General features: G+C 36.3%; 1 protein-coding gene across 2 annotated transcripts in view; it reads right to left on the bottom strand.

Annotated features, from left to right (window-relative positions):
* Positions 1 to 25,404, bottom strand: part of LOC150085967 (uncharacterized) — a 229,765-nt gene extending 204,361 nt beyond the window's left edge. The window contains exons 1-2 of one of the 2 annotated variants that reach the window (XM_090374316.1): positions 25,284 to 25,404; positions 7,847 to 7,922 (exon numbers count right to left, since the gene is read on the bottom strand). In XM_090374316.1, the coding sequence (XP_090230442.1) occupies positions 7,847 to 7,921 (75 nt within the window). In that variant the 5' untranslated portion in view covers position 7,922; positions 25,284 to 25,404. Of the gene's footprint in view, positions 1 to 7,846; positions 7,923 to 20,811; positions 20,891 to 25,283 lie in introns of those variants that run through there. The other variant, XM_090374317.1, reaches the window with a different exon arrangement.
* Between the last annotated feature and the right edge of the window lie 304 nt (positions 25,405 to 25,708).

Genomic DNA, 25,708 nt, shown 5'->3' with positions numbered 1-25,708 from the left:
GGACTAATGTTATTAGTGGTATCCCCCAGGGTTCAGCCTACTGTTGTTTTCTATATTTATCAATGATACCGATGAATGTATATAAAGCTTAATGTCAAAGTTAACAGATGATAGAAAAGCTGGCAAGGTTGTTATTTTTTTTGTTTGTTTTTTATGTAAACCTCAAACACGAGAGGTATTAGAACCTATAGTACTTAGTACCGTGATTGGGTTCGAGGTTGAGAAGACAAAAGATATTTGTTTACATTGGACTTGAACTTCTGTAGACTGTAATTTTCAGGAAATACGTATGAAGGAAGGTTGTTCCAGAAAACAGCAGTTGAATGAATAAACGAGGAAGATGAAAAGTTGGTTCTGTGAGTTTGAAGATGGACAGTAAATGGATGTTGGATGGTGGCGGCACGTGTTCAGACTGTTTTGAAAGAGAGAGCGGGAATTATAGAAGCCAATTCAGAAGAACAGTGCCCGTGGAAATATCTGTAGAAGAAGCATGCAGCAGAAACAGTACGTCTATGAGACAGCGAGTGGAGAGACTTTGTTAAAGATGAATCATTAATTAACCTAACTGCCCTCTTCTGAATGGAATCGGGAAGCCTGAGAGAGGTTTTGGGGGCACTACCCCAGATGTGGGAACAATATTCCATGACAGGGCGGATTTGCGACTTATACAGAGTGGACAGCTGTTTGGAAGAAAAGTAACGCCAAGAGCGAAAGAGAAAACCAAGTTTTTTAAATGCAGAGGAAGCAATATTTGTAATGTGCTTGTGCCAAGAGAGATTAGAAGTCAGGGTAATCTCCAAAAGAGATATATCATTTTGCCTAGATATAAGACAAGACTGAGTTTTAGAAGGGTTGAAATCAACTAAGTTGTCTTTGCCCCACTGGAGAATTACCTGAAGATCGGCATTTAAGGAATTGGTAGCAGATTTTCGAGAAGTTGAAGCTGATTGAGCAGGACAAGGTTTCTCAAAATGGAAAGTGGAATGCAATGTGCTATCATCAGCAAAACTATGGATAGGATTTCCAGTCAATGGAAGAAGGCCATTAATATACAAGAGGAAAAGAGTGGGGGAAAGAAATGAACCTTTGGGGACACCGGCATTAGTGGAGAAGTCAGAAGACAGAGAGCCATCTACCATCACCCTCAGTGAGCGATCAGAGAGAAAACTAGATAACCAATTACAAAAAACAGTTGGAAAACCATAAGATGGAAGCTTGTTTAGAAGACCTTTAGGCCAAACATGATCGAAAACCTTTGAGATGTCAAGAGCAACTGCTTGTGCTTCACCAAACTTTTCCATTGAATTTGTCCATAAATGTGTAACTGTTTGTTGTTTGTTTGTTTGTTTCGGAATTTATTGGGCGCATCGGCAACTATGGCCATAGTGCGCCATGCATATGGTAACTATGCATGTAATTTCTTTTCAAATAGAGAAAATGGAAAGAAGGGACCAAAAAGTTTTTCTAACTAAAGGAGGTGATATACTTTAATTATCTTGAGAAAATTATAAATGCTTGAGACATTTGTTTCGTTGTTTAAAATTGAGGTAAGTGTAGGATCTTTTGTTGTGGCTGAAGTGCAAAGCATCTGGCGTTCTCTTGTATATTTTGTGCATTCGACCAGAATGTGTTTCACTGTGAGCATTGTATTACAGTGATGACATTGAGGGGGTATCTCTCCTCTTAAAAGATAACCATGAGTTACATTTGTATGTCCTATTCGCAGACGAGCCAATATTACCTCCTGGTGTCGGATTGAACTGAAGCTGGAAGGCCATCGCTCAAGGTTTGGCTTGATACTTCGAAGTTTATTGTTTGGCTGATTTTCCCATAATAACTGCCATTGGCGCGTGCATTTTTCATGGATTATTGGTCGATAGTCTTGATGAGGCACTTTCCACTTGTTCTCAGATGAAAGGTGAGCTAATTTGGCAGCATTGTCCGCTAGTTCATTTCCAGGAATTGCCATATGTCCAGGGACCCAGCAGAAGTGTATGTTTTTCCCAAGCCATAAATGTGTAACATAAGCCACAATATCACCAGCGAATCGACACTGACAGAATCCATACTGGCGATCGTTGATCAGACGGAAGGTTTCTAGGTAGCTTAAGAGTTGGCGGTTAATTGATTTCTCCATTACTTTAGAAAGAGTAGAAGTAATTGCAATGGGACGATAATTGGATGGGAGGGATTTGTCACTCTTTTTAGGAACTGGCTGAATATGAGCAAATTTCCAAGCAGAAGGAAAAACACCGTTGGAATAAGAAAGTGAAAAAAGGCGGGAAAGAACAGGAGTAAGTTGAGGAGCACAGTTTTTGGGAACAAGTGGAGAAAACAAGTGAGAAAAATACCATTGGGACCTGGAGCTTTCTTAGCATCAAGATTCGTCAAAATTCTTCTGACATCCTTTTGACATTAGACCATAGGGGACATTGAATGGAGCGTGTTGGGAATGGTGGGAATTGTTTTACCAAGATCATTAATACATGAGTTGGAAGAAAAATGGGATGCTAGCAGGTCAGCTTTATCTTGGCTGAAGTGACAACAGAACCATCTGGTTTGGAGAGGTGGGAGAAGAGATGGGCAAAAGTTGTGGCCAATAGCTTTGGCCAGAGACCAGAATGTTCGGCTACCATTAGGGCAAGAAGCAAGTTTTCTACTCTTAGCCTGTTCAAACTCTAGTTTTGATTGATTAATAACTGCTTTACAATTGTTGCGAGCTTTGGTGTACAGAGAAAATGAAACTGGAGAATTAGAAACAAGCCAATTATGATATGCAACATTCTTCTCTTGAACAGCCTTAGCATTTATTGAAAAACCAAGGTTTAGATAAAGGACGAGATTTTAAAGTGGAGTGTGGGATAAAGGATTCCATTCCTGCAAGAATAATTTCACTGACACGATCTGAGCAAACGTTGACATCTGAAGTTTTGAAACAGTAATCAGACCAAGGAAAAGAAGAAAAGAAGTCTCGCAGGTCATCCCATTTTGCATTCTTGTAATGCCAAACAACACGAGGTTGGGAATAGCCATGAGATAAAGGTTCCATTGGAGAAGAGACAATCACAAAGTTGTGATCTGAAGTGCCTAAAGGACCTGTCACTTCGACCGCATACTTAGAAGGGTTGTTTGTGAGAAAAAGATCAAGCGTATTGGCTGTATGATTAGGATTGTCCAGTATTCTTGTAGGTAAATGAACAATCTGTCCAAGGTCATTAGTAATTGCAAAAGCCTCAGCATCTCGACCAGCGGGGTCGGTGTGACTAGAAAACAGAAGCCAGCTGGAGTTGTGAACATTAAAATCACCAAGGAAAATTACCTCACTGTTAGGAAAGTTGGACTGGAGAAAGTCAAGTTGCAAAGAGAGGAAGTCAAAGAGCTCCAAGTGATTAGTGGAGTTGGGAGAATGGTAGAGACAACAGATGAATTTGACACCATGAGGTAGAGAGGTTTTAAGCCAGAGAAGACAGGGGATATCAAAACGGACATATGCACAAGTACCACCTTTGAGGCGAAAGGAATCATACAGCGAATAATTTGGGCATCTGAGATGAGCAGTAGTTGAATCAGCCGATAACTGAGATTCTGTCAGAAAAAGTACATGGGGTTTGGCAGACTGCAAGTGGAAATGGATATCGTTGAGATTAGAATTGAGACCACGTATATTTGTGAAATGAATTAGGAAGTGCTTGGGAGGTTTAGATCTTTTCGTTAATAACAATAATGACAGTATACTGCTGGAACAGGATCTGGAAAAGTTGCAACTGAAGTTTAACACTGACAAATGCAAATACTGCATATGGGTAGCAGTAACCCAAGAGAAATGTATCAACTGTGTGGTGTTACAGTCAGAGTAGTAGAGAATGAAAAAGCTGTGGGGGGGGGGGTAATTGTGCAGTCAGATATAAAGTTTTCTGAGTAGTGCATACAGGCTGCAAAAGTAGGTCGTGGGGTCTTGTCAACAATATACAGTTGCTAGCAGAGACAAGGAGGTGATTATCCCTTTGTATAAGGCAATGGTCAGTCCACACCTTGAGTACTGCGTACAGGTCTGGAGGGCTCGTTATAGGAAGGATGTAGAGTAGTTAAAATGAGTACAGAGAATGGCAACAAGATTGGTGAGAGGACAAAATACAAAATGATGTTCTTACCAAGAGAGACTTAAGATATGCAAGTTTCAGCATCTGGAGACTAGGTACCTGCGAGATTATCTGATTGAGGTGTATAAGGCCTTGAATGTTTTGAGCAGGCGCAATGCTGATGGGATTCTTCCGCTTGCTCAGATTAAGAACCTGAGAGGACATGTATTCAAATTGAGGAAAGACAGTTGTGGAATAGATATGCAGAAGTTTGACTTTAGCCAGCGGGTAGTTGATTGCTTAAATAAATTTAAGGCTGAACTAACCAAACATTTGTAGTGACCAGATGGGAGAAATGGGAAGTTTTGTTTTGTTTTTTTGCTGATGCTGTATAAGCTTGCTTTCTTGCATCATATGCCTCTACTAATGCTGATGCTAATCATTGTGGGTGACTGAAATAAAATAAAGAACAGTGTTAATTGTTCTTCATTGTTTTTAATCAGAACCCCGTTTCGTAACAATAATATTGTTCAATCTTGGAGTTTGACATTATTTTAAAGTATTTTACCCTCATAAAATGGCTGTAGGAGAAAAGAGGTTGAGTTACACTAGTGGATATAAACTAAACATAATTGTTCACGCTAAAAAACATGGTAACAGAGCTGCGGAAAAGTTTTTTGGGCCACTGCCTACAGAAAAAAATGATATGCATCTGGCAGAAATGAGAAAAAGAACTTCAAGCTGCAAAAAAAGTAAACATAACCTTCGTCATCCCGCCTCACATTGGCCAGAACCCGAAGAAGATGTAAAAAAGTGGGTAGTAGGCGAAAGGAATTTAGGAAGAAATGTTTCTACCAGAATGATTATGCATAAGGCCAGGATATTAGCAAAAGGACGAGGATTTCCGAATTTTTCTGGAACAGAATGTTGGTATTACCGATTCATGCAAAGGCATGGTTTATCAATGCGTACAAAAAAATCAATTGCACAAAAATTACCAACATATTATGAAGAAAAAAATACTGTAATTCCATAATTTTGTAATAAAGGCACGAAAACAAACTTCTTTTGAACTTGGCCAAAAAAGAAATACGGATGAGGTCCCACTAACTTTTGATGCACCATCCAACAAAACTGTGAATATCAAAAGGGTCTAAAACGGTGTCAATAAAAATCATCAGGCATGAGAAAACACATTACACAGCAGTTTCGGCCTACTGTGCTGATAGCAAAAAACTACCACCATTTTTAATATTTAAAAGAAAAACTCCACCTAAGGAAAAAATTCCAGAAAGTGTATTTGTTCATGTTCATCCAAAAATATGGATGGATGAATCTGGAATGAATTTATGGCTCCAAAAAATTTGGGCATGGCGTCCTGGTGGTCTCTTAAGGAAGCCATCTCTTCTCATTTGGGATCAGTTCAGAGTCCAAAGAACTGAAGTCATTAAAAAGAGGGTGAGGGAATTGAATACACAATTAGTTATCATTCCTGGTGGACTGACAAGCCAACTGCAGCCTCTGGTGTGTCCATAAACAAGCCAATAAAGCAAAATATGAGAGAACAGTGGAACAAATGGATGGGAGAACCCAATCATGACCTCATACCTACAGGAAGAATGAAGAGGTTCACCATTGCACAGGTGTATGAATGGGTAAAGGAATCTTGGAAAAATATAAGTGGTAAAATAATTATAGTCTTTCAAGAAGACTGGAATTAGTAATGCCCTTGATGGCACTGAAGACACTGCGTTATTTGAAGACAGTGATAGCAACATTAGCGAGGAAGAGTTTTTAGGATTTGAAGGGGATGATTTTTTTGGTTTTCAAAATGACTGAACTTTCCCTTTGCAGAGCAACACTAATGTTTTTTACCATTCCCTCACTGTCTTTTTGTTCATTTTCAATTCTAGTGGTAGTTTGCTTTATATAAAATATTTTCTATGTAGCTAAGATTCTTTTATTTCTCTTTTAAATTGCTGTATTGGAAAATTAATCATAATAATTAAATAATATATTATTGTAGAGTATTAGTATTTTTCTTGCTGTTCTGATCACATGTTTAGGTTGAGCTTTTTTCTACTACACACATTAGAATAAATATTAAATGCTTAAATACACAAAAACTTTTTTTTCTTAATTTTCCTTTCTAAAATGGGGCTGCATCCTATATACATACCTATGTGTCTTATATGATGTCAAATACAGTATATTTTTGGATCCTCTAACATCTACCAGAAAAGCATAGTCACACACCCAGTTATCATCACTAAACTAATTTAAACCACAAATGTGATGAGGTTTTTATTTGTTATAAAAAACAAAAAAAGCCAAAGGGTGTTACAAAACAATACAAATTTAAAGCCCTAAAAACACTATACAATCATAGGTCTAACACATGATTCTCATGGTCAAGATTTGCCCACTAACTTGAACTTCATTATTTTATTTATTTTCAGAAATAAAATCTTGCGTTTGTGCAAGTTGTTTAGTATACTTTTTCAATAATCAGATCTTGTTTTTATGCAACTGCTGTTTAAAATCATCAACAATTTTACAATCTCTCTGTATTTTTGGCTTGAAAAATCTTGTTGACTAGAGAAGGTTTTTTTTTTTTTATTTTGTTTTTTTTTTTTTAGGAGCATTAGCAACTAAGGCCATATTGCTCCGGGATATACGGTGGTCATTCCATGACCTTTCCGCATTCTCCATATTTGGTGGTGACGGGCTCGAACCCCGGTCTAATCAAGAAGTGTGTGCTACACACTGCTGCTCCTTCCCACCTGGCTACGGAGGCGCCTGACTAGAGAAGGAAAAATATAAATAAATAAATAAAATAATGGAAATCCTATTTATAAGGTTCTAAAGTTGAAGTGCAAAATTCAGTCAGTACATACAACAACTTAAGGATGCTACAAAAATTATAAAATGTACATATTTCTGTATTCAGTTTTCTCTGGAGACACTTTAGTCTTTCCTGTGACAGAAGCCAATAATCAGCTTAAAATGTTGGTGTTTATACTCAGATTAGAAATAATACCATTATCCACGAATCAACCTAAACTGCTAGTATCACTTTATACAAATACAAACATCAAAGAGGTAAATTCACTATTTGTCTAAAACTAAGGGCACACATTTGACAGCTGTTTAAAGACTTATTTGCCTCTTATCAGATGATGGGTGGGCAGTCCCCTCCTTAACAAACTTATACTGACCTGCAGATAATGTTCCAAGTATAAGAGATCAATCAAATAGTGCAGAACAGAAGCAAAACTTCTAGTCTGTGCATGAATCTAGCTGAACACTTTGTATACCCTACTTATACACAATCAAATCTCTGGGTACTAGAGAGAGAAGATAATGCTAGGAATATTATCTCTTGCAATGAGTTTAAACATAAAAAAAATTTTAAATAGCCAATACTACAAATTATTAAACACAACCAAAATTACAACTGGTCAGAATCATTTTTGTCCAAACAAAGTGCTGTTGTTATTTGGTTTTTCAGGAGCATTAGCAACTAAGGCCATATTGCTCTGGGGATATGCGGTGGTCATTCCCTGACCTTTCCACATCCTCCGTATTTGGTGGTCACGGGCTCGAACCCCGGTCTAATCAAGAAGCATGTGCTATGCACTGCTGCTCCTGCCCACCTGGCTACAGATGTGCACCCAAACAAAGTGCATTTTTAATGTTGCTTATAGATTTAAAATTTTTGTATAATTTTTTATAAATATTATAGGAACTATACAGATAGAACTCACCGTGTCAGTATTATCGCCATCTTCAATTAAACAAAACTTCACACTTTTAAAGAGATCTGCTTTAACCTTGGTCATTCTAAATAAAAAAAAAAAAAGAAAGAAAGAAAGAAAAACACCCATTTTAAGGTCTAATATCATGCTTTATTAATAGTGGCATTAATCTCATCAATGCTCTCCTTAATAAAAAATTTTTGATAAACAATAATCCAAATTCCAACATATAATTGTATGTTGTGACAGAGACAGTGTGCTATTATTATATAGAAAGAGGTGCATGTATACTTACGTGTACACCAATGCTAGGAGTTTGGTAAATAAATTTGATGAATTTGAGGTATTGCTCAAAGCATCAAAGGCGAATAATGTTGGAATATCAGAGACATGGTGTCACACAGATATAAGGAATGCAGAACTGGAATTTGGGGAGTACAACGTCTACAAAAAGGATAGACAGGATAGAAAGGGAGGAGGGGTTATGCTATTAGTTAAGAAACACAAAATATAGGAAGTGAAGCCAGTCGACACTGCTGGACAGTGCAGTGTCGAGTCAGTTTGGTGTGACATAAGCATTGGGAGATCAAAACTGAGAGTAGGAGTGTGCTATAGGCTTAATGACACTGATGAGTATAATAAGAAACTGAACAGGCAAATAGAGTGGGCCAGTAAATCAGAGAGTCTTATAATGAGGGATTTTAATTTCCCAGATATTGACTGCAATTTGTGGGTTGGTCATTCACACACTAGCAAGGCTTTTGTGGATTTATTGGATGATTGTTTTCTACATCAGCATGTTCGAGAGCCAACCAGAGGGAGTAATATACTTGATTTGATTATCAGTAGTGATTCTTCATGCATTAAGAATCTGCAGATAAATGAACCACTAGGTGGCAGTGATCACAGTACAATCAGGGGTAAATGGAAGGGTTATTGCTTTCGTAAAGGCGATGGTCTCAGACAGTATTTAAATTCTATACAGTGGGACCAACTGATGATGTTACCAACAGCAAATTGAAAATGGGAAACATTCAAAGAACTTATCTTCGAAGCTACTAGGCATTACATACCAAATAAGAAATATTGTTCAAGGTTTAGGCCTAAATGGATGTCAGATGAACTAATGAGACATATGGCAGAGAAGAAAAATGCATGGGATACATATAAATTAACACGTGACACAGAAGCCTATGATAGATACAAGTTGATCTGTAACCAAGTTACAAAGGAGGTTAGGCAGGCGAAGGCAGATTACGAAAAATCTTTAGCAAGGGATGCAAAGAAAAACAGCAAAGAGTTCTTTACTTATGTAAACTCTAGAAGGAAGGGGATGAATCAGATTGGTCCACTTGATATCGATGGTTCAACTGTTGATGATCCTGCTCAGGTAGCTAACAAACTAAATGAATATTTTGCATTGACATTCACACATGAGGAGTTATTCAGCGAGGAGAATGCCAGAGCTGTATTCAACTCTGGCAGTAAGCTAGATAATCTTGTAATAATTGAGAGTAAAGTGGAGAAGAAATTGTTGAAGATAAACACAAGAAAGGCACCTGGGGTGGATGGGATCAATCCAGTTATATTAAAAGAGGCAGCAAAGGAAGTAAGCAAACCCTTAGCCATAATTATGAAAGCTTCCTTGGACTCAGGGGAGGTACCCATAGACTGGAGATGTGCAAATATGATCCCAATTCACAAAGGAGGATCAAAGGCTGACATAAGTAATTATAGACCTGTAGTTTAACTTCTGTTCCAGGAAAATTAATGGAGGCACTGGTTAAAGAAGCACTGCAGGATCATCTAGACAAGACTTCAGTTATAGCTCGGACACAGCACGGTTTTGTTAAGAGGAAGTCTTGCCTGACCAATTGGATTGGATACTATGATGCAGTCACAAAAAGAATTGGATGCAGGGAATAACTTTGATATTATATACTTGGATCTTAGAAAGGCTTTTGATACTGTTGCACATGGAAGACTGCTGCACAAATTGGAACAGTGTGGCACTGGAGGCAAATTGCTGCTAGGGATAAAGAGGTGGTTGAAGGGGAGAAGACAGAGAGTGGTAATCAATAGACACTGCTCATCGTGTACTAATGTTATTAGTGGAGTCCTCAGGGTTCAGTGTTGGGTCCATTATTGTTTTCTGTATTTATAAATAATATTGATGATGGTATATCAAGCTTAATGTCCAAGTTTGCAGACAATATAAAGGTTGGCAGGGTTGTTAAGGACACTACTGATGCTATGCTGCTGCAACAGGATCTGGAAAAGTTGAGCAGATGGGCTGAGAGGTGGCAAATGCAGTTTAACATTGACAAATGTAAAGTACTACGTATGGGAAACAGCAACCCCAGAGCAAAGGGGTTGTCATTGTAGTACAGATGTACTACAATGACAGTGGTAGAGAATGAAAAGGACTTGGGGTAATTGTGCAGGCACATATGAAGTCCTCAGAGTAGTGCAGACAGGCTGCAACAGTAGCTCATGTTGTCCTATCAATGATATACAGGAATATTTCTAGCAGAGATAAGGAGTGATTATTCCCTTATATAAGGCAATGGTCAGCTACACCTTGAGTACTGTATACAGGTCTGGAGGCCTTTTCAAGAAGGATTTTTTTTTTTTTTTTTTTTGATTTGGTAGTTGTTGGCGCATCGGCTTCTGTGGCCATATTGCACCTCCCAAGGTTTTTGCAGTACTTTGATCCAAGCCCGAGGCGGGAATCGAACCCGCGACCTTTGGGTTGCCGGGTAGGTACTTTACCCACTCGGCTAGCCGGGTCGGCTTCAAGAAGGATGTAGAGCTGCTGGAACAAGTACAGAGAAGGGCAACAAGATTAGTGAATGGAACAAAGGGGTACTCTTACGAAGAAAGGCTTAAGTTTTGCAAATTACAGTGTCTGTTGACTATGCACCAGCGAGGTGATCTGATACAGGTGTATAAAGCTTTAAATGGTTTGAGCATGCTCAATGCTGATGGGATTCTTCCTTTTGCTCAAAATAATCACCTGAGAGGGCATAAATTCAAATTGAGGAAACAGATGTAGGATAGACGTGCTGAAATTTGCATTTAGCCAGCGGGTAGTTGGTTGATGGAACAGACTTCCATCCCTTGTCGTGGACGTTGATAGCCTAAATAAATTTAAGGCTCAGCTGGACAGGTATTTCGAAAGAACGAAGGGGTGAAGTGGAAGTGGTTTTTTTTTTTTTTTTTTTGGGCTGATGCTGCATAAGCTTGCTTTCTTACATCATATGCCTCTACTAATGCTAAACTTTCCAGATATTGATTGGGAACTTTTGGGTTAGTCACTCACATACTGCAAAATAAATCCACGAGACTTTTGTGGATTTATTGGATGGCTGTTTTGTACAACAGCATGTTAGGGAGGCAATGAGAGAGTAATACTCTTTATCTGATTATCAGCAATGATTATTCATGCATTAATAATCTGCAGATAAAAGAACCACTACGTGGCATTGATCATAGATTTTTCATGTGGGAGTTACTTAAAGATGTAACTACCATTGGGTAAAGGAAAGTGTTTTTGCTTTTGTAAAGGTGACTTTGGTCATAGATAAACTATTGAAGGGAATAGAAAGGTAAAATGGGAAGGGTTTTTTTTGCTGATGCTGTCTAAGTCTGCTTTCTTGCATCATTTGCCACTAATAATACTAATTTCACTCAGTTTTCCATTCCAAACCTTCCACTATCCACACAAAATAGTCACTCAAACTTGCTAGAAAAGTTTCTCAATTCACAAGGAATGCCAGAATTAAAATTAACTACCAACCAACTCCTGAATTTTTAATAAGGTAAAGCAAATGTGTGTTACTGATAGAGAGGATGCCACTTATTGTGGTCACTTCAAAACACTCAAACTGAAAACAATAATTGATGGAAGTATGCAGCTGTTCAGCATTGTTTATTGATAAAGAGTGGAAATGTGTATACATAAAGCTGTACGTGGACAGAAAGAAAACATTAAAATCATGCAATGTAAAATACTTTAATTTGATTGTTCACTATTTCTTTAAAAACGTTATCTGTAAAAAGGAAATTGTCATAATGTTACTGGAAATTCATACATTAAAAACAAAGAAAATAATAAAATCAAGAATTAGAAAAGGGGTGAGGTAATGCACTACTGTAAAAGAGTCAGATGGTAGGAGTAAAGATAGAATACTTTCTTTCATGGAGTAACAACCATATGAACTGTGTGAAGCAATGGCAGTAGTCATGCAACATGATGGAGTTCGAGGACACTCACACCTTTGAATTTCACATGCTTGCAAAACTACTGGTAGGAAATCAAATTCTCCTAACATTAACTCAGATGGTCACCTCACTCAGTCTCCACAGTTTCTTATAAAGAATTAGCAGAATTCTGTGATACAAAACTAATCATCTGATATATGCAAAAGTTTGTTTAGCCTATTGCAATATGCAACTCAGCTTAAATCAGCACAGAATGCTGGACCCTATTCTACTAAACAAACCTACAAGAAATCCCTATGTTACCCTTTTCATAGTGCTCAAAGTTATGCTCTAGAGACACACTGGTGGCAGATGCCAAACAAGCTCACTTCTTTGCATCATTTTACCATTCTAATACTGCTACAAAAAAAAATCCTGATGCTCACAAAACTACTGGTAGGAAACCAAATTCTCCTAACATCAACTCAGATGGTCATCTCGCCCAGTCTTTACAGTTTCTTTTAACTCCATGAAACTCCGACAGACAAACCCCAAGTCAGCATATTCAGGGAACTAATATACTGCACTTATAATGCATTGGGTATCCGTTTTCTCTGCCCACTCATCTGCAGGTGAGTGGGCAGAGAAAACAGGATATCTAATGGCAGAAATGGCCCTCTGTCATCTAACTTCCAAATAAATACTGGTGATACCCAAGGTTCAGTTCTTTCTCCCTTTCTTTCACCTTGTTTTTTAATGACTTCTTCTACTGCCTAGAAATCGTATCCATAGTTTCGCTAACGACAGCACATTGCATTCCCTCTTCCAGTTTGAGAGATTTCTCAAACTGGAAGAGGGAATGCAATGTACTGGAATACGCCATTTCTGAATAACATCTGTTACAGCAATTGTTACAGCAGTTCAAAAAATTCTTGTGTTATAATCCATAATGAAAGACGTGTAATTTTTAAAGTAACTGAACTAAGTCTTTTTTTGGAGCTTTAAATTAATTTACATTTTTTACCTTACATTAATTTACATTTTACATCTTTAAATTAATGTACAGTTTTTTTATATTAAACCTCATCTAGCAGTTATCACAACAAAACACAGACAGAGAGAATTAAGCCTGGAAAGTACTTATTATTGTTGAAAAAGATTTTTGTTGATATTGTCTTTATTATTTTATTTATTGATTTTGGTTAAATGTATGTACAAAAAAAAAAAAAGGTAGAGTTTTGACACTTTTGGCAGACCCTCGTTATTACAAAACATGAAAAATTATGTCTCTTGAACTACTTATTAATGAGAATAAACTGTAATTAAATGATGCAAATAAATAATTCAAAACCAACAGAAAAAATTAATTCCAGGTAACAAAATGAAGATAGTTATTTGTCAGTGATTTGCCACTAGCTCTATGTTGAAAATAACTACTTTTAATTAAACCTTTGGAGGTCGTGGTCTTAATTTCCACAATGTATCTCTCAGATACATTGCCAATTTTTTTTTATTAGTTTTACATTTTTCAAGTAGTTTCAGGCTGAATTTAAAGTTTTAATTATATTTTACTATTTTGTTAATGTTTTTAACCTTAACATATATATATATATATATATATATATATATATATATATATATATATATATATATATATATATATATATATACAGGGTGATTCACTACCAGTGCAACAAACTTGCAGGAGGTGTAGGGGGCACAAAGACGAATCGGAATCACATAGCATTGCAGAGTCCAAAATGCCTTCGTCATACGATAGAGGACGTTGAATGGGAAGTCGCGTGAACAGCGATCCCACTGGAAGTCAGCATTTGCGAACTGGCTTCCGAGGCAGTAGGATGGACGAGTATTCAAACGTTGAACTGGCCGACATGCACCTCGCGTATGGAGCTGCGGACTGTAACGGGCGCACCGCTCTGCACTTGTACCAGGAACGTTTCCAGCACAGGCTTGCTCCTCATCATACGATTTTCGCATGTGTGCACAGAAGGTTACTCGAGCGAGACTGGTTGTTTCACGAGATGTACCATGAATAGAGAGCGAATGACGAGGACGCCAGACAATGAGGAGAATGTCCTACGTCTTGCAGATTATCCACTCCGGAGGACTTTTGCTACTTGGTTTCTTCAACAGAGTGCGGCAAACAGCGCATTTGCTGCATATTGTTCACGGATGAGGCAAGTTTCACAAGAGAGGGAACCTTCAATCAACATAACACCCATTTGTGGGCTTTGGAGAACCCCCATGGTACGTGAACCATGTTTCTCTGTCAATGTTTGGGCCGGCATTGTTGGAGACCACCTCATTGAACCGTACCTTCTGCCCCCTCGTCTGGAAGGTAGGGCATACTTGATCTTTCTACAGCAAGTCCTGCCCGAACTTATTGAAGAAGCACATGTTCCTCAGTCGTTGCGCCGCTCAATGTGGTTCCAGCATGATGGGGCTCCCCCACATTACAACAATGACGTCCGCCAACACCTAAATGTTACATTTGGACAGCATTGGATAGGTCGTGGTGGTCCGGTTCATTGGCCTGCTAGATCGCCAGACCTATCATGCCTGGACTTCTTCTGCTGGGGTCAAATGAAGACATTGGTGTACGAGACCACCGTTGATTCAGTTGAAGACCTCGTTGCTCGCATCTCTGTAGATGCCGGGGAGATTCGAGACATGCCAGGAATCTTCCAGAACGTTAGGGATTCCATGCGGCGGCGTTGTGAAGCCTGTGTGACTGCTTCTGGTCGAACTTTCGAACACCTTCTGTAGCATGGTTTTTTGCCAACGTAAAACTTGTCATTAAAATGATTTCTGTTACACTAACGAGTTGCTGTTTCTGTTCTTTATCTTTGCTTCTTTGTTCATGTGACCTCCCGCATGACGAACGCATTTCGGACCCTGCAATGCTATGTGATTCCAATTCGTCTTTGTGCCCCCTACACCTCCTGCAAGTTTGTCGCACTGGTAGTGAATCACACTGTGTGTGTGTGTGTATATATATATATGCTTATTGTTGGCATATATATTTTTAGAATTTTAAGAAAACCAAAAAGTAATTTCAATTTATTTCAAATCCAAGCATACATTTAAACAAAGGAGAAAATTTTGTCATAATATAAAAACAAAAAAGGAGCTCTAGTTCAAAAACAAAATGCTGTAGATAATATAATAAAACATTCACACTAATCATTGTCAATGTTTTTCAGTCTTTGAAAACAATTACTACCTATCATTACTGCGTGTTCTAGGCAAAACAAATTACACTGGTCAACACATAAAATGTTACGAAAACAAATACCAAATCTTGACTAATTTTATATTGCTAAACACGAAAATCACATTAAAATTTGTCAAGATTGACAAATTTTACGTCAAGGGAGCCACCATTTTGTCCAAACCTTTATTCTTCTGAACCACATAAGATCACAGAAAGTGAGCTTAATGACCTCATCAGGGGTCTCAAACTGCCAAAGAATAAGGCAGCTTTTGGCCTCGCGGCTACAACTATGAATGATCTAGAAGATTCCACTTCCTCGCAGAAGTGGAATCTTCTAGATCATTCTATGAAAGTGATAACATTTTGTACTCAAAATAAAGACTTGATAAATTCTATCAAAGAAGGCAAATTTATTTTTTGCAAGGATGTTACTGGTCTAATGGCAGCAATGAACATGAGGCACATTCCAGAAAAATGGAGACTATTTATAGCCGATTCTAAGGTTAGCCTTAAGGCTGACACAATGGAAATATGCTACCTTCAATACCTCTTGTGCATTTCATCCACAAAAACGAAACATAAGCAAACATGGAGAACATTCTCTTAGGTGTACACTATCAGAAGTATGAGTGGCAGATATGTGGTGATTTAAAGATTTTATTAGGAAATGATTTGGCAGGAAAAAATCCAGGTGTGAGTGCAAGAAATGAATCTTCAGTGACATGTTGCATCCCAATTTTTCATAAGAAGTAATGAGATCTTCCTGTAGTTGCTGACTTTTAACATTTCCTAGAAAACCAGTCGAAACATTTCCTAATAAAATCACCATTTTATTAGGACTACAAAAGGGTTACACTAAGTATTGTTTCTTTCTCTGCAAGTGGAATAGTTGGGCCAAGGACATGCGAGGCGCCTGCACAGCCAGGTGGGCAGGAGCAGCAGTGCGTAGAACTCGCTTCTTGATTAGACTGGGGAGGAATGCGAAAGGTCAGGAAATGACCACCGCATATCCCTGGAGCAATATGGCCTTAGTTGCTAATGCTCTTAAAAACCAAATAACTACAACCACCACCAAGGACATGCACTACAAGAAGAGGAGTTGGCCTCAACAAAAATCATTAACACCTGGAATGAAGAACATAGTCTCTAAACCGCTGGTAGAACCAAATAAAGTTTTGCTTCCACCACTACTCAGGAAAAATTTTGTGAAGGCTTTGGAAGTGAACATACTTGCAAGAGAAATTCCCAAGACTTAGTAAAGATAAGATTAAGGCAGGTGTTTTCATTGGTCCATAAATAAGGCAACTTTTCAAAGACAAACAGTTTGAATGTGCCCTTAGTGATAGCGAGAAATCACCAAAATGTTTCGACTGGTTTTCTAGGAAATGTTAAAAGTCAGCAACTGCAGGAAGATCTCATTACTTCTTGTGAAAAATTGGGATGCAACATGTCACTGAAGATGCATTTCTTGCACTCACACCTGGATTTTTTCCTGCCAAACTGTGGTGCCATCAGCAACGAACATGGTGAGCACTTCAATCAAGACATCACAGCAAAGGAACAAAGATACAAAAGCAAATGGAGTGCCGCCGTATTAGCCAATTATTATTGGATGGTGAAAAGGGATGCTCCCGAAGCTGAATACAAGCGAAAGGTGAAAAGTGTTTGATACAGGTAAGTTCGTAGCTATATCATCCTACATCATTGGCAAATGCAAAGTACTGCATATGGGTAGAAGTAACCCCAGAGGAAGGTATAACTATGTGGTACAACCCTTAGGGTGGTAGAAAATGAAAAAGACCTGGGAGTGATTGCGCAGTCATATATGAAGTTTTCTGATGCAGACAGAGTGTGAGAGCAGGTCATGGAGTATTGTCAATGATATACAGGAATTTTGCTAGCATGGAAAAGGAGGTGATTATCCCTTTGTATAAGGCAATGGTCAGGCCACACCTTGAGTACTGCATCCAAGTCTGAAGGCCTCATTTTAGAAAGGATGTAGAGTTGCTTGAGCACGTACAGAGAAGGGCAACAAGATTGGTGAGGGGAACAAAGGGGTCCTCTTACCAAGAAAGGCTTAATGAATAAATTCAAATTGAGGAAAGACAGCTGTAGAATAGATGAGGAAATTTGCCTTTAGCCAGCGGGTGGTTAATTGCTAGAACAAACTTTCATATGTTGTTGTGGAAGTTGATAGCTTAAATAATTCAAGGAGGAACGGGACAAACTTTATATAAATAAAATATACCTTGTATAACTATAAAAAAATACTTTTTTTAGAAAACAAACGCCAATCTGCCATTTTAAACACTATTTCCCTGTTTAGCACCCCAAAATCTATAAAGTAAACTTACTTTCATGCCCATAAGAAGATATAACCTAAAATTTGTTGTTCAATGTTATCCACACTTGAAGGAAAATGTAGAAAACCAAGCTTTTTTGAAGAGTAACATGTCAAACAGCATTTTCTATTTTTCCCAGTAGATGTTTCGAGCTCTTTGGGGTCACTGGTGTCTGCAATGTTTTTTGTGCGAAGCTTGTTGAAACTTGCAATTTCAAATGAAGTGCCATGTGGATCCCAATATTACAGTCTGATCTTCTTTTTATCTCCTCAGACACAAGACTGGTAACTTGATTTCCCAAAAACTTCCTCCTGCATTGAACCTCCTGCTCATTTTGTATGTGGATAATTTGTGCATTTATCCCAACTTATATTGAGCATGGTATAAAAAACTACCATAGGCCAACATCTCATATCTTGCTACATTATACGTAACACTCATTTTATCAACAACATCCACAATCCATTTTATCAACAACATCCAACATTCAGGGAAGCCTGAGATTTCAGGCTTCCCTGAATCTGGTTCGATGGCTTTATCAAAATGCATATTTTAAATCAGTATAACATTTTTCCCTTCCCTTGGAATATGTGACACTATTTTGTAATCAGTGTTGAATCTAAACAAATCAGACTTCTCTTGTCTGTTTTTGGTGGCAAAAAATTCAAGTGGAAGCTGTGGCTTATATTTTGTAATGTACCATTACAAAATATAAGCCTATGTTTCTTCAACTCTTTTGCTAGTTGAATATCAGAAAACCAATTATCAGCAGTGATATTATGCTCAGTGTTGAAGATAGATTCTGCAAGCCTCTTCGTAACATCTACCAATATGCTACTAAAGCAATGCAGACCTTTGGGCTGCTTCCCTGTGTAAATTTCAAGGTTTGATGTGTATAAAACTTTAGCATACTGTAGTATACTGACTTATTATTAGGCTTTGAGGGAATGTACTCCTAAAGCCACAATTTTCCCTGAATCTGGCTAGCATTTCATCTTTCATCAGGTAAATAAACTGATAATAATAAATATTTTTCCCCAAGGAATAATGCTGCTGTAGAAAACAGTCATCCATAACACTTGTAACCCTAAAACAACCCATTTATTAGCTAGTTGGATGAGAATTCCTAGCAACCTTGAAACTCCCATTCCGAGCTGCTGCATGTACCAATAGAAGTAGCACAAAAATCTCTTACACCTCTTCCTGTGACTGCTGTTAATCTATTAGTCTGTGTGCCCCCACCTCAGGCTAGCAGTTATCAATTTCACCGAACGCTGCCTCAGTAGCATCAGCAAATATTCTTGCACCCCTTCTATTTAAATGTATCCCATCAGAAAAGTTTGGAGATTTGGTTAAATGAATACAATGAATACTGAAGGAGTTTTTCTGAGTTCTTAGATAAAATTTTGCAAGGTTTCTAATGGCTACCCTTTCTATATGGTAAAAGGAGTGGTATGGCCTCCATTATCTGGTATGGATAAATTTCCACTGTTAAATATAGTTTAAGTGTTAATTTCTGTTTCTAAACAACATTTTTTTTATTTATGAATAAAAAAATCAGCTGTACTTTTCTAATAAGCAGACTAGTGCATAAAGATTGACTGCATCAAACACTGATGTAACATCTAAGTTGACATTATTTAATTGACTTTTGTCATTTAGTGCACACTGTATTTGTAAATTTGCAGGTGGTAGATTGATCTTTTAAAAAGACCAAAGTTAGAATGCTAAGGTCAACTTGAGAAGAGTTGTGCTGTAATGATTGGAGAATTGCTTTTTGAAAAAGTTTTAGCAGAGCTGATGACTGTGATTGTCCTAAAATTCACACCTACAGTTGGATTTTTATATATAAAGTTCATCTGAAATCAGATGAACATTATATACAGACCACTGAGAAAGAAAAGAATGTGATTCAAGGTATTTTCAATCTCTGAATATTTTCATGCTGAAAATATTCAGAGTTCTAAGGTTATACATTCTCTGATTTTAGTAATAAAACTGGGCCAAAGAAGGGCCAGTTTTATTAAAAACAGAATAAGTAACAACAGTCTTATCCTTCGGGTGAAGCGTTACTTATTCGAAGTAGTGCAATGTCATGGCAACTCGTCGTGAAGGTATTCACAATATGAGATGTAACTTAAATGATGCCGCTATTGCAAATTTGCTAATCTATATTTAGTTGTGTGTATAAATGATGCAATTGTACTAAAATACACATATAGTAATAAAACTGGGTAAACCATCTGCACTTTGCCATATGTATAAATGAAAGCTGTTTTCATGATCTTCAGTAGTGTTCTGATAATAAAAGATTTATAATACTATACAAGCAATGAGAACTGTTTGTAGGAGAGCAAATTAGTTGGTATGGAAGTTGACAATCTTGTAGCATACTTTAACCAGTTTGATACATCAAAATTATATTATCACGTATTACTATTGTCTGGATACACTGAGGCAACATTGTTCTAGATTTCATTAAAAAGCAGCAGACTGAAATTTAAATGTTGTCTCCATAAAAGAAAAGTCTCATAATCAGCTGACAGCTGTGATTTCCTCCATGTTTATATATCCATTGTTTGTGTGTAAAAGTTCCCTGAAGCTACTGATCACACTGCAACTTTGAATAGCACAAGCTGTTCATAACACAGGGGGTGTCCAACCTGCTGCTTGCATGCAGCCCACTTCTTACACTGTGCAGCCTGCAGCAATGTAGGCAGCCTTCAAGAATTGTGTCCCTTGCATTTAAAAGTACAAATTTGTAGTGTCACAAAGCACAGTTTCACAATGACTTGACTTTTGAAAATATGGTTTTAATATTTAATTTTTCTATATTGCTTTCTCATGTTTTATGTATCTCCCTCAGAAGCAATATTATTATAGCTATATAATAATAATAGTTATTTGTATTATGTAATAAATAATGGATTTTCATATTTAATTATTAAAGGTAAAAATAAATGTAAATACATATACAGATTTCAAGAAATGCATAATTAGTGGTAAGAAACCGGTCTTGCAGCCTGCAGCCCACTTGCCACAAAAATCCATGTGGCCTGCAACCTTCAGCATTTTATCTGTTTTGGTCCCTGGCCAAGAAAGGTTGAATGTCCCTGGGTTGATGTTTGCAACCATGTTCAGCAAAGTTGTTAGCTCATACACCAAATCCATTGGGCAGATAAAAATAAACTGACCTAGGTAGTTAGACAAAGCGAAGTTATACTACTTGATGACATCCAGAACCTCAGCAAGATGACCAACTGAAGATTGCTCTGTATACTGTTTTTCATGTGAAAATTTTTTATGATAATCATCAGTATTATTGCAAGAGAATCAGAGATTCTCTTGCATTCAAGGAAGGGCAACAGAGGCTAAATTTAATTTAAAGATAAACAGTTAAAACAATAACAGCATACTAATATACACTATGAGTAAAAATAATTAAACAACATGAAAAACAGTAAAAGTTAGTGTAATGAATTAGAATAATAATATCTGGAATTTCATAATAAAATTACTACATAAGTAAGTGCTTTTTAATCCAACTAAAATGCTTTATAATCTAACTAATGACTCTTAAATTTTAATTAAAAGATAAGTACAGCTGATAAAAACAAATAGATTATAATTTATAATCCAACTGAACATAAGTACCAATGGTAAAGCAGGCAGATTATGAGTGTTCAGTTGCTATAAAGCTGTATCTTTATATCTGGAAAGACTATGAAATTCCAAATGGCAGAGCAACATGTGAAAGCTTAAATTTCTTAATAGCATGTAAATAAGCATTTATGTAGAGTGACCGTTTAAAGAGATTCTGCTGAATGACACTAGCAAGTGGTGAAAATCTTCAATTTTTGAGAATGAAAATTATTTGCAGGTAATCCTAAAATGATAGAAAAGATAAACAATGGAAGCATTTAGTGGAGAGTTAACTGGCAATCATAAAATGAACAGTCACATTAGTTTAGGCTTATGTGAAGAGAAACTTGAACAGCATTCAACTAGCTTACCAAAAACAGCAGAAATAGATGATTAAGTCAAAAACAGTGATGATGCTTGAATCAACTTGATTCATATTAAAATTACATGAGTAAAGCACAGTTTTTTGACAGTCAATCTGAGTCAAACTCAAAACTGTTCTGCAAGTCACAGGCACTGAAAGGATTGGAAAAAATTAAATGAAGATTCTGACATGCCTAAGGTGGCATCAATAATTTTGCAAAGAATACATCAAGTGCTAATGAGGGAAGATAATCCTGAAGGCTCTCATTTTAATATTGCAGGATCAGTTTTAATTGCAAGACACTCATGTAGTGTCCAACACACTACTTTTTAATTTTTTTTTATATTTTAGGAATAAAATTTAATCCTTCCATATGCCTTTCCTTGATACTCTAAATCAGTGGTTCTCAAGCTTTTTTGCTCATGGTCCACTTCTCAATTTCATTGACCTCTGTGCCCCCCATATTGTTTAATTATAATAAATGTAATATTTATAATAAATTTTATTAATAAATTATTATTTATAATAAATAATATTATAAACTTTATCAACTGCACTTTTTATTTATAACATGTATTATTTGTTTATAATATAAGGAATATTAATAATAATAAAAAATTGGTTTATTAACTACAATATTTATTTATAATATAATTTTTACTCATAATATTTTGTTTATTTACAATATATAATTATGCTCCTAACAAAAAATATTACAATAATATTATTGTCCCCTGGTTTAAGTACAATAGGTTCTGTCCCTTCTGTGTAAGGTACACAAAAACAAAGATATTGAGTTATTGTATGTACTGACCATTTCGTATTTTTATTTCTTTTTTATATCAGTAATAATTTTATTTTAGAAGTGAACTTTTCGTGGCCCACTTAACATTTCTATGGCCCCCAATTTTACAACTTTTACCTGTGGCCTCTCAGAAATATGTCATGGCCCCCGTTGAGAACCACTGCTCTAAATGATAATAGTATTTTCTGTTTTTGTTTATTTATTACTTATAAGAAGTTAACCTGTTTGGCATCTGACAGATGCCACAAAAAAGCAGGGTAAATTCCAATTATGGCAAGTGGCGGGCATCTGGCCATTAGTAATAAATACCACTAAAGTGCTAATGTATTCCCAGTCGATAAGGAAAGAACCAAAGATTCAATGGACAATTACAGACCAGTAAGTTTGACTTCTATGGTTGGTAAGATAATGGAATCTGTGGTTAAAGATGTAATATAGGACAGCCCCAATAAGAATGATAAACTAAATGGTATCGGCATTGTTTTTTGAAGGAAATATCCTGCTGACAAATCTTGTAAATTACCATGATGAGAATATAAAGCAGTTGCATGCAAGAAACAACTTTGATATTATATATCTAAATTTTAGTAAGGCTTTGGAAATAAGGTTCCCCATGAGAAGTTACTGAATAATTTGGTCAGGTCAGGATAACAAGGAAAGTCCATCACTGTGCAGATTTCATTATTATGTGATTAGCTTTTCCTCTCTGGTATTATCGAATAAGTATGAACTGAATGAAATATGAAAACCTTTAATATCATTATTTCAAATATCTCTTCAGTACTTCTGTATGTTTCACATCTAATTAAAATCTTTTTTTTTTATATTTACTGAAGTAGCACATTCTCTGTTTGCAGATAACATTGTTTCTTGAGCTAGATTAATACACTTTAGAGCTGTCACCTATTTTTTCAATGTGCCATTGTTAATGTAAACAGTGAATGCATGCATTGCATGTAGTGTGTGTAATTAGGATTATGCAGTTGGTGCTTTGATCGAAAAAGGCAAGGCAGATGTTAATATTTTAAGAGTAACCCAGTTAAGTTCTGACGTCTTACTAAAGAATTTCATATAAGTACTCCATGGAATTAATGTATTCTGAGCAGTAATACACTGTTATTTTTACACACACAACATATATATATATATGTTGTGATTTAATAAATTGAATTAAAGGAATTTAATTCAATTTATGTACAAACCATGGGTAATGAACTTCTTGCTAAAGCATACATTTCAAGTTAAGGAAAAAAGATACTCATTTTCTTATGCCTAAAGAAAATAAGATGGGAGTTGCACTAATTATCATTACCTACTAATGTATTTTTTTTTTTTTTTTTTTTTTTTTTATGAACACTCCAAACACAAATGGTATCATGGAACTTAGTCCAGTGCATCAGTTGAAGGTTGATCAGAAGCTACTTGTTTAAGTTAGATTTAATTTCTATAGATCACAGTTTTCAGGAAATATGTGTGAAGAAAGAAGACTGTTCCAGAAAACAGAAGTTGAAGGGATAAATAAGGAAGAAGAAAGGTTGGTTCTGTAAGTTTGAAGTTGGACAGTAAATGTTTGGACAGGTTTGGAAGAGAGTGGGGGAAATTAGAGGTGCCAGTTGAGAAGAACATTGTCTATGGAGATATCTGTACAAAAGGGATGCAACAGAAATAGAACATTTATGAGACAGAGAGACTTTGTAACAGACTGGGCATCAATTAACCTGACTGCCCTTTTCTGAATGGAATCAAAGCCTGAGAGAGATTTTGGTAATTTAAATAAATTAAAGGGGATGGACAGATGAGTGGATAGGGTTTTTTTTTTTTTTTTTTTGTTTTGGATAATGCTGGTTTCCTTGCATCATTTCTCACTACTAATAATAAAATGTATACACCTCAAAATTTTCGTAAAATGAAAAGTTGGATAAATTATAAAAATCCTAATATACAAAACATCTTCACAATTCAGCTTAATTCAATTCATTTCCAATTACAAAAAAAAAAAAAAAAAAAAGAGCATCTGCAAGCTGCTACATGAGGGGTTCCATTTTGGGTTGCGATAGAGAGCTCATTTTTTGTCAGAAAAATTAAAATTGTTATAAAACAGATATGTTTCTACTATCCATAAATGTAAGTTCTTGTAATTATTTCTTCACCCCTTTTCACAATGCTAATTAAACTGCTACCAATTAGTAAAGCAGGTTTGGATTTCAATAGAAAATCCTAAGGTTAACTTGGTACCTCCTAATTCTATTGTTCTTTTTGTGTAAGTTTTTGTTTTTTTATTGTCACTTCTTTTACCATTAACTGCCATTTTCTTTGCATCCTTAATGTTACTTTCTAAATATTATACTGGTGGGTGGTATTGCCATTGGACTTCCACTTACTTTATTTTAAATTACATAACTTCTGAAAACAAATTTTATTATTTTTTATTATTATTAGCCATATGGTGCAAGGAAGCCTGAGGCTTTTGCTACACCAGCCAAAAGAAAAAAAAAAATTCTAAGTTACCCTGAGAGAGTCAGAAGCAGAAGGGAATCACCAAGAAAGAGAAGAATGATGATATTCAGCTCAGGACCCTGGGTGTGCCAAGCCCATATTCACCAGATGTGAGCCCCTGGGTTGATTTTATTAAAGCATTTCCTTGACTGGTAGTAGTAACCATATTTCTGAAAGTTGGAACTGTTTTATTACTACTTTTCTAAATTCCCATCTCTGACAAAAATAAAATGTAGAAGTTAATAACCGAAATGCAAAGGATTAAAAAAAAAAAAATCCAAGCATTACCTCTGTTATATTTTTTTTTCGCTTCCAAAAACCGCCAAGAAAAAATTACACTTACAAAACATTTTACTCACCTCACGAGACCATAGTGGGAGATGCACCATCCCTGTTATGCGTCTTACTTGTATATAGCTTCGCTAACTCATACAAAGCATGCATTTCACACATGGTTTCCGGTTCAATTCTGATATGATACGCTTTTACTTTCAACTTTTATAATGAAAACTGTCTAACGAAAGCATACCATTCACTTCACCAACAAGCAAAAAGAAATCACAAGTCGTAAACAAATCAAAGTTGTGCACTACATTCGTATATCATCCCAGTATGCATTGTACACACGCAGAACATAACTTTCTTTGCAAACGGAAATAAAATACATGCAAAAATTAAATAAAGGAATAAATAATAAATGACCACATGGAAAAAATAAAAGTTCGGCAAAGTATCACCAGCAATAAACGTATCTCGAAAACATGAACACGTTGATTGCAGCAAA

The sequence above is a fragment of the Mastigoproctus giganteus genome, chromosome 5, assembly GCF_048544385.1.
Source record: "Mastigoproctus giganteus isolate SK-2022 chromosome 5, ASM4854438v1, whole genome shotgun sequence".
NCBI lineage: Eukaryota > Metazoa > Arthropoda > Arachnida > Uropygi > Thelyphonidae > Mastigoproctus > Mastigoproctus giganteus.
Note: the sequence above shows the minus strand (reverse complement) of the source record. Positions and strands in the feature narration are given on the sequence as shown.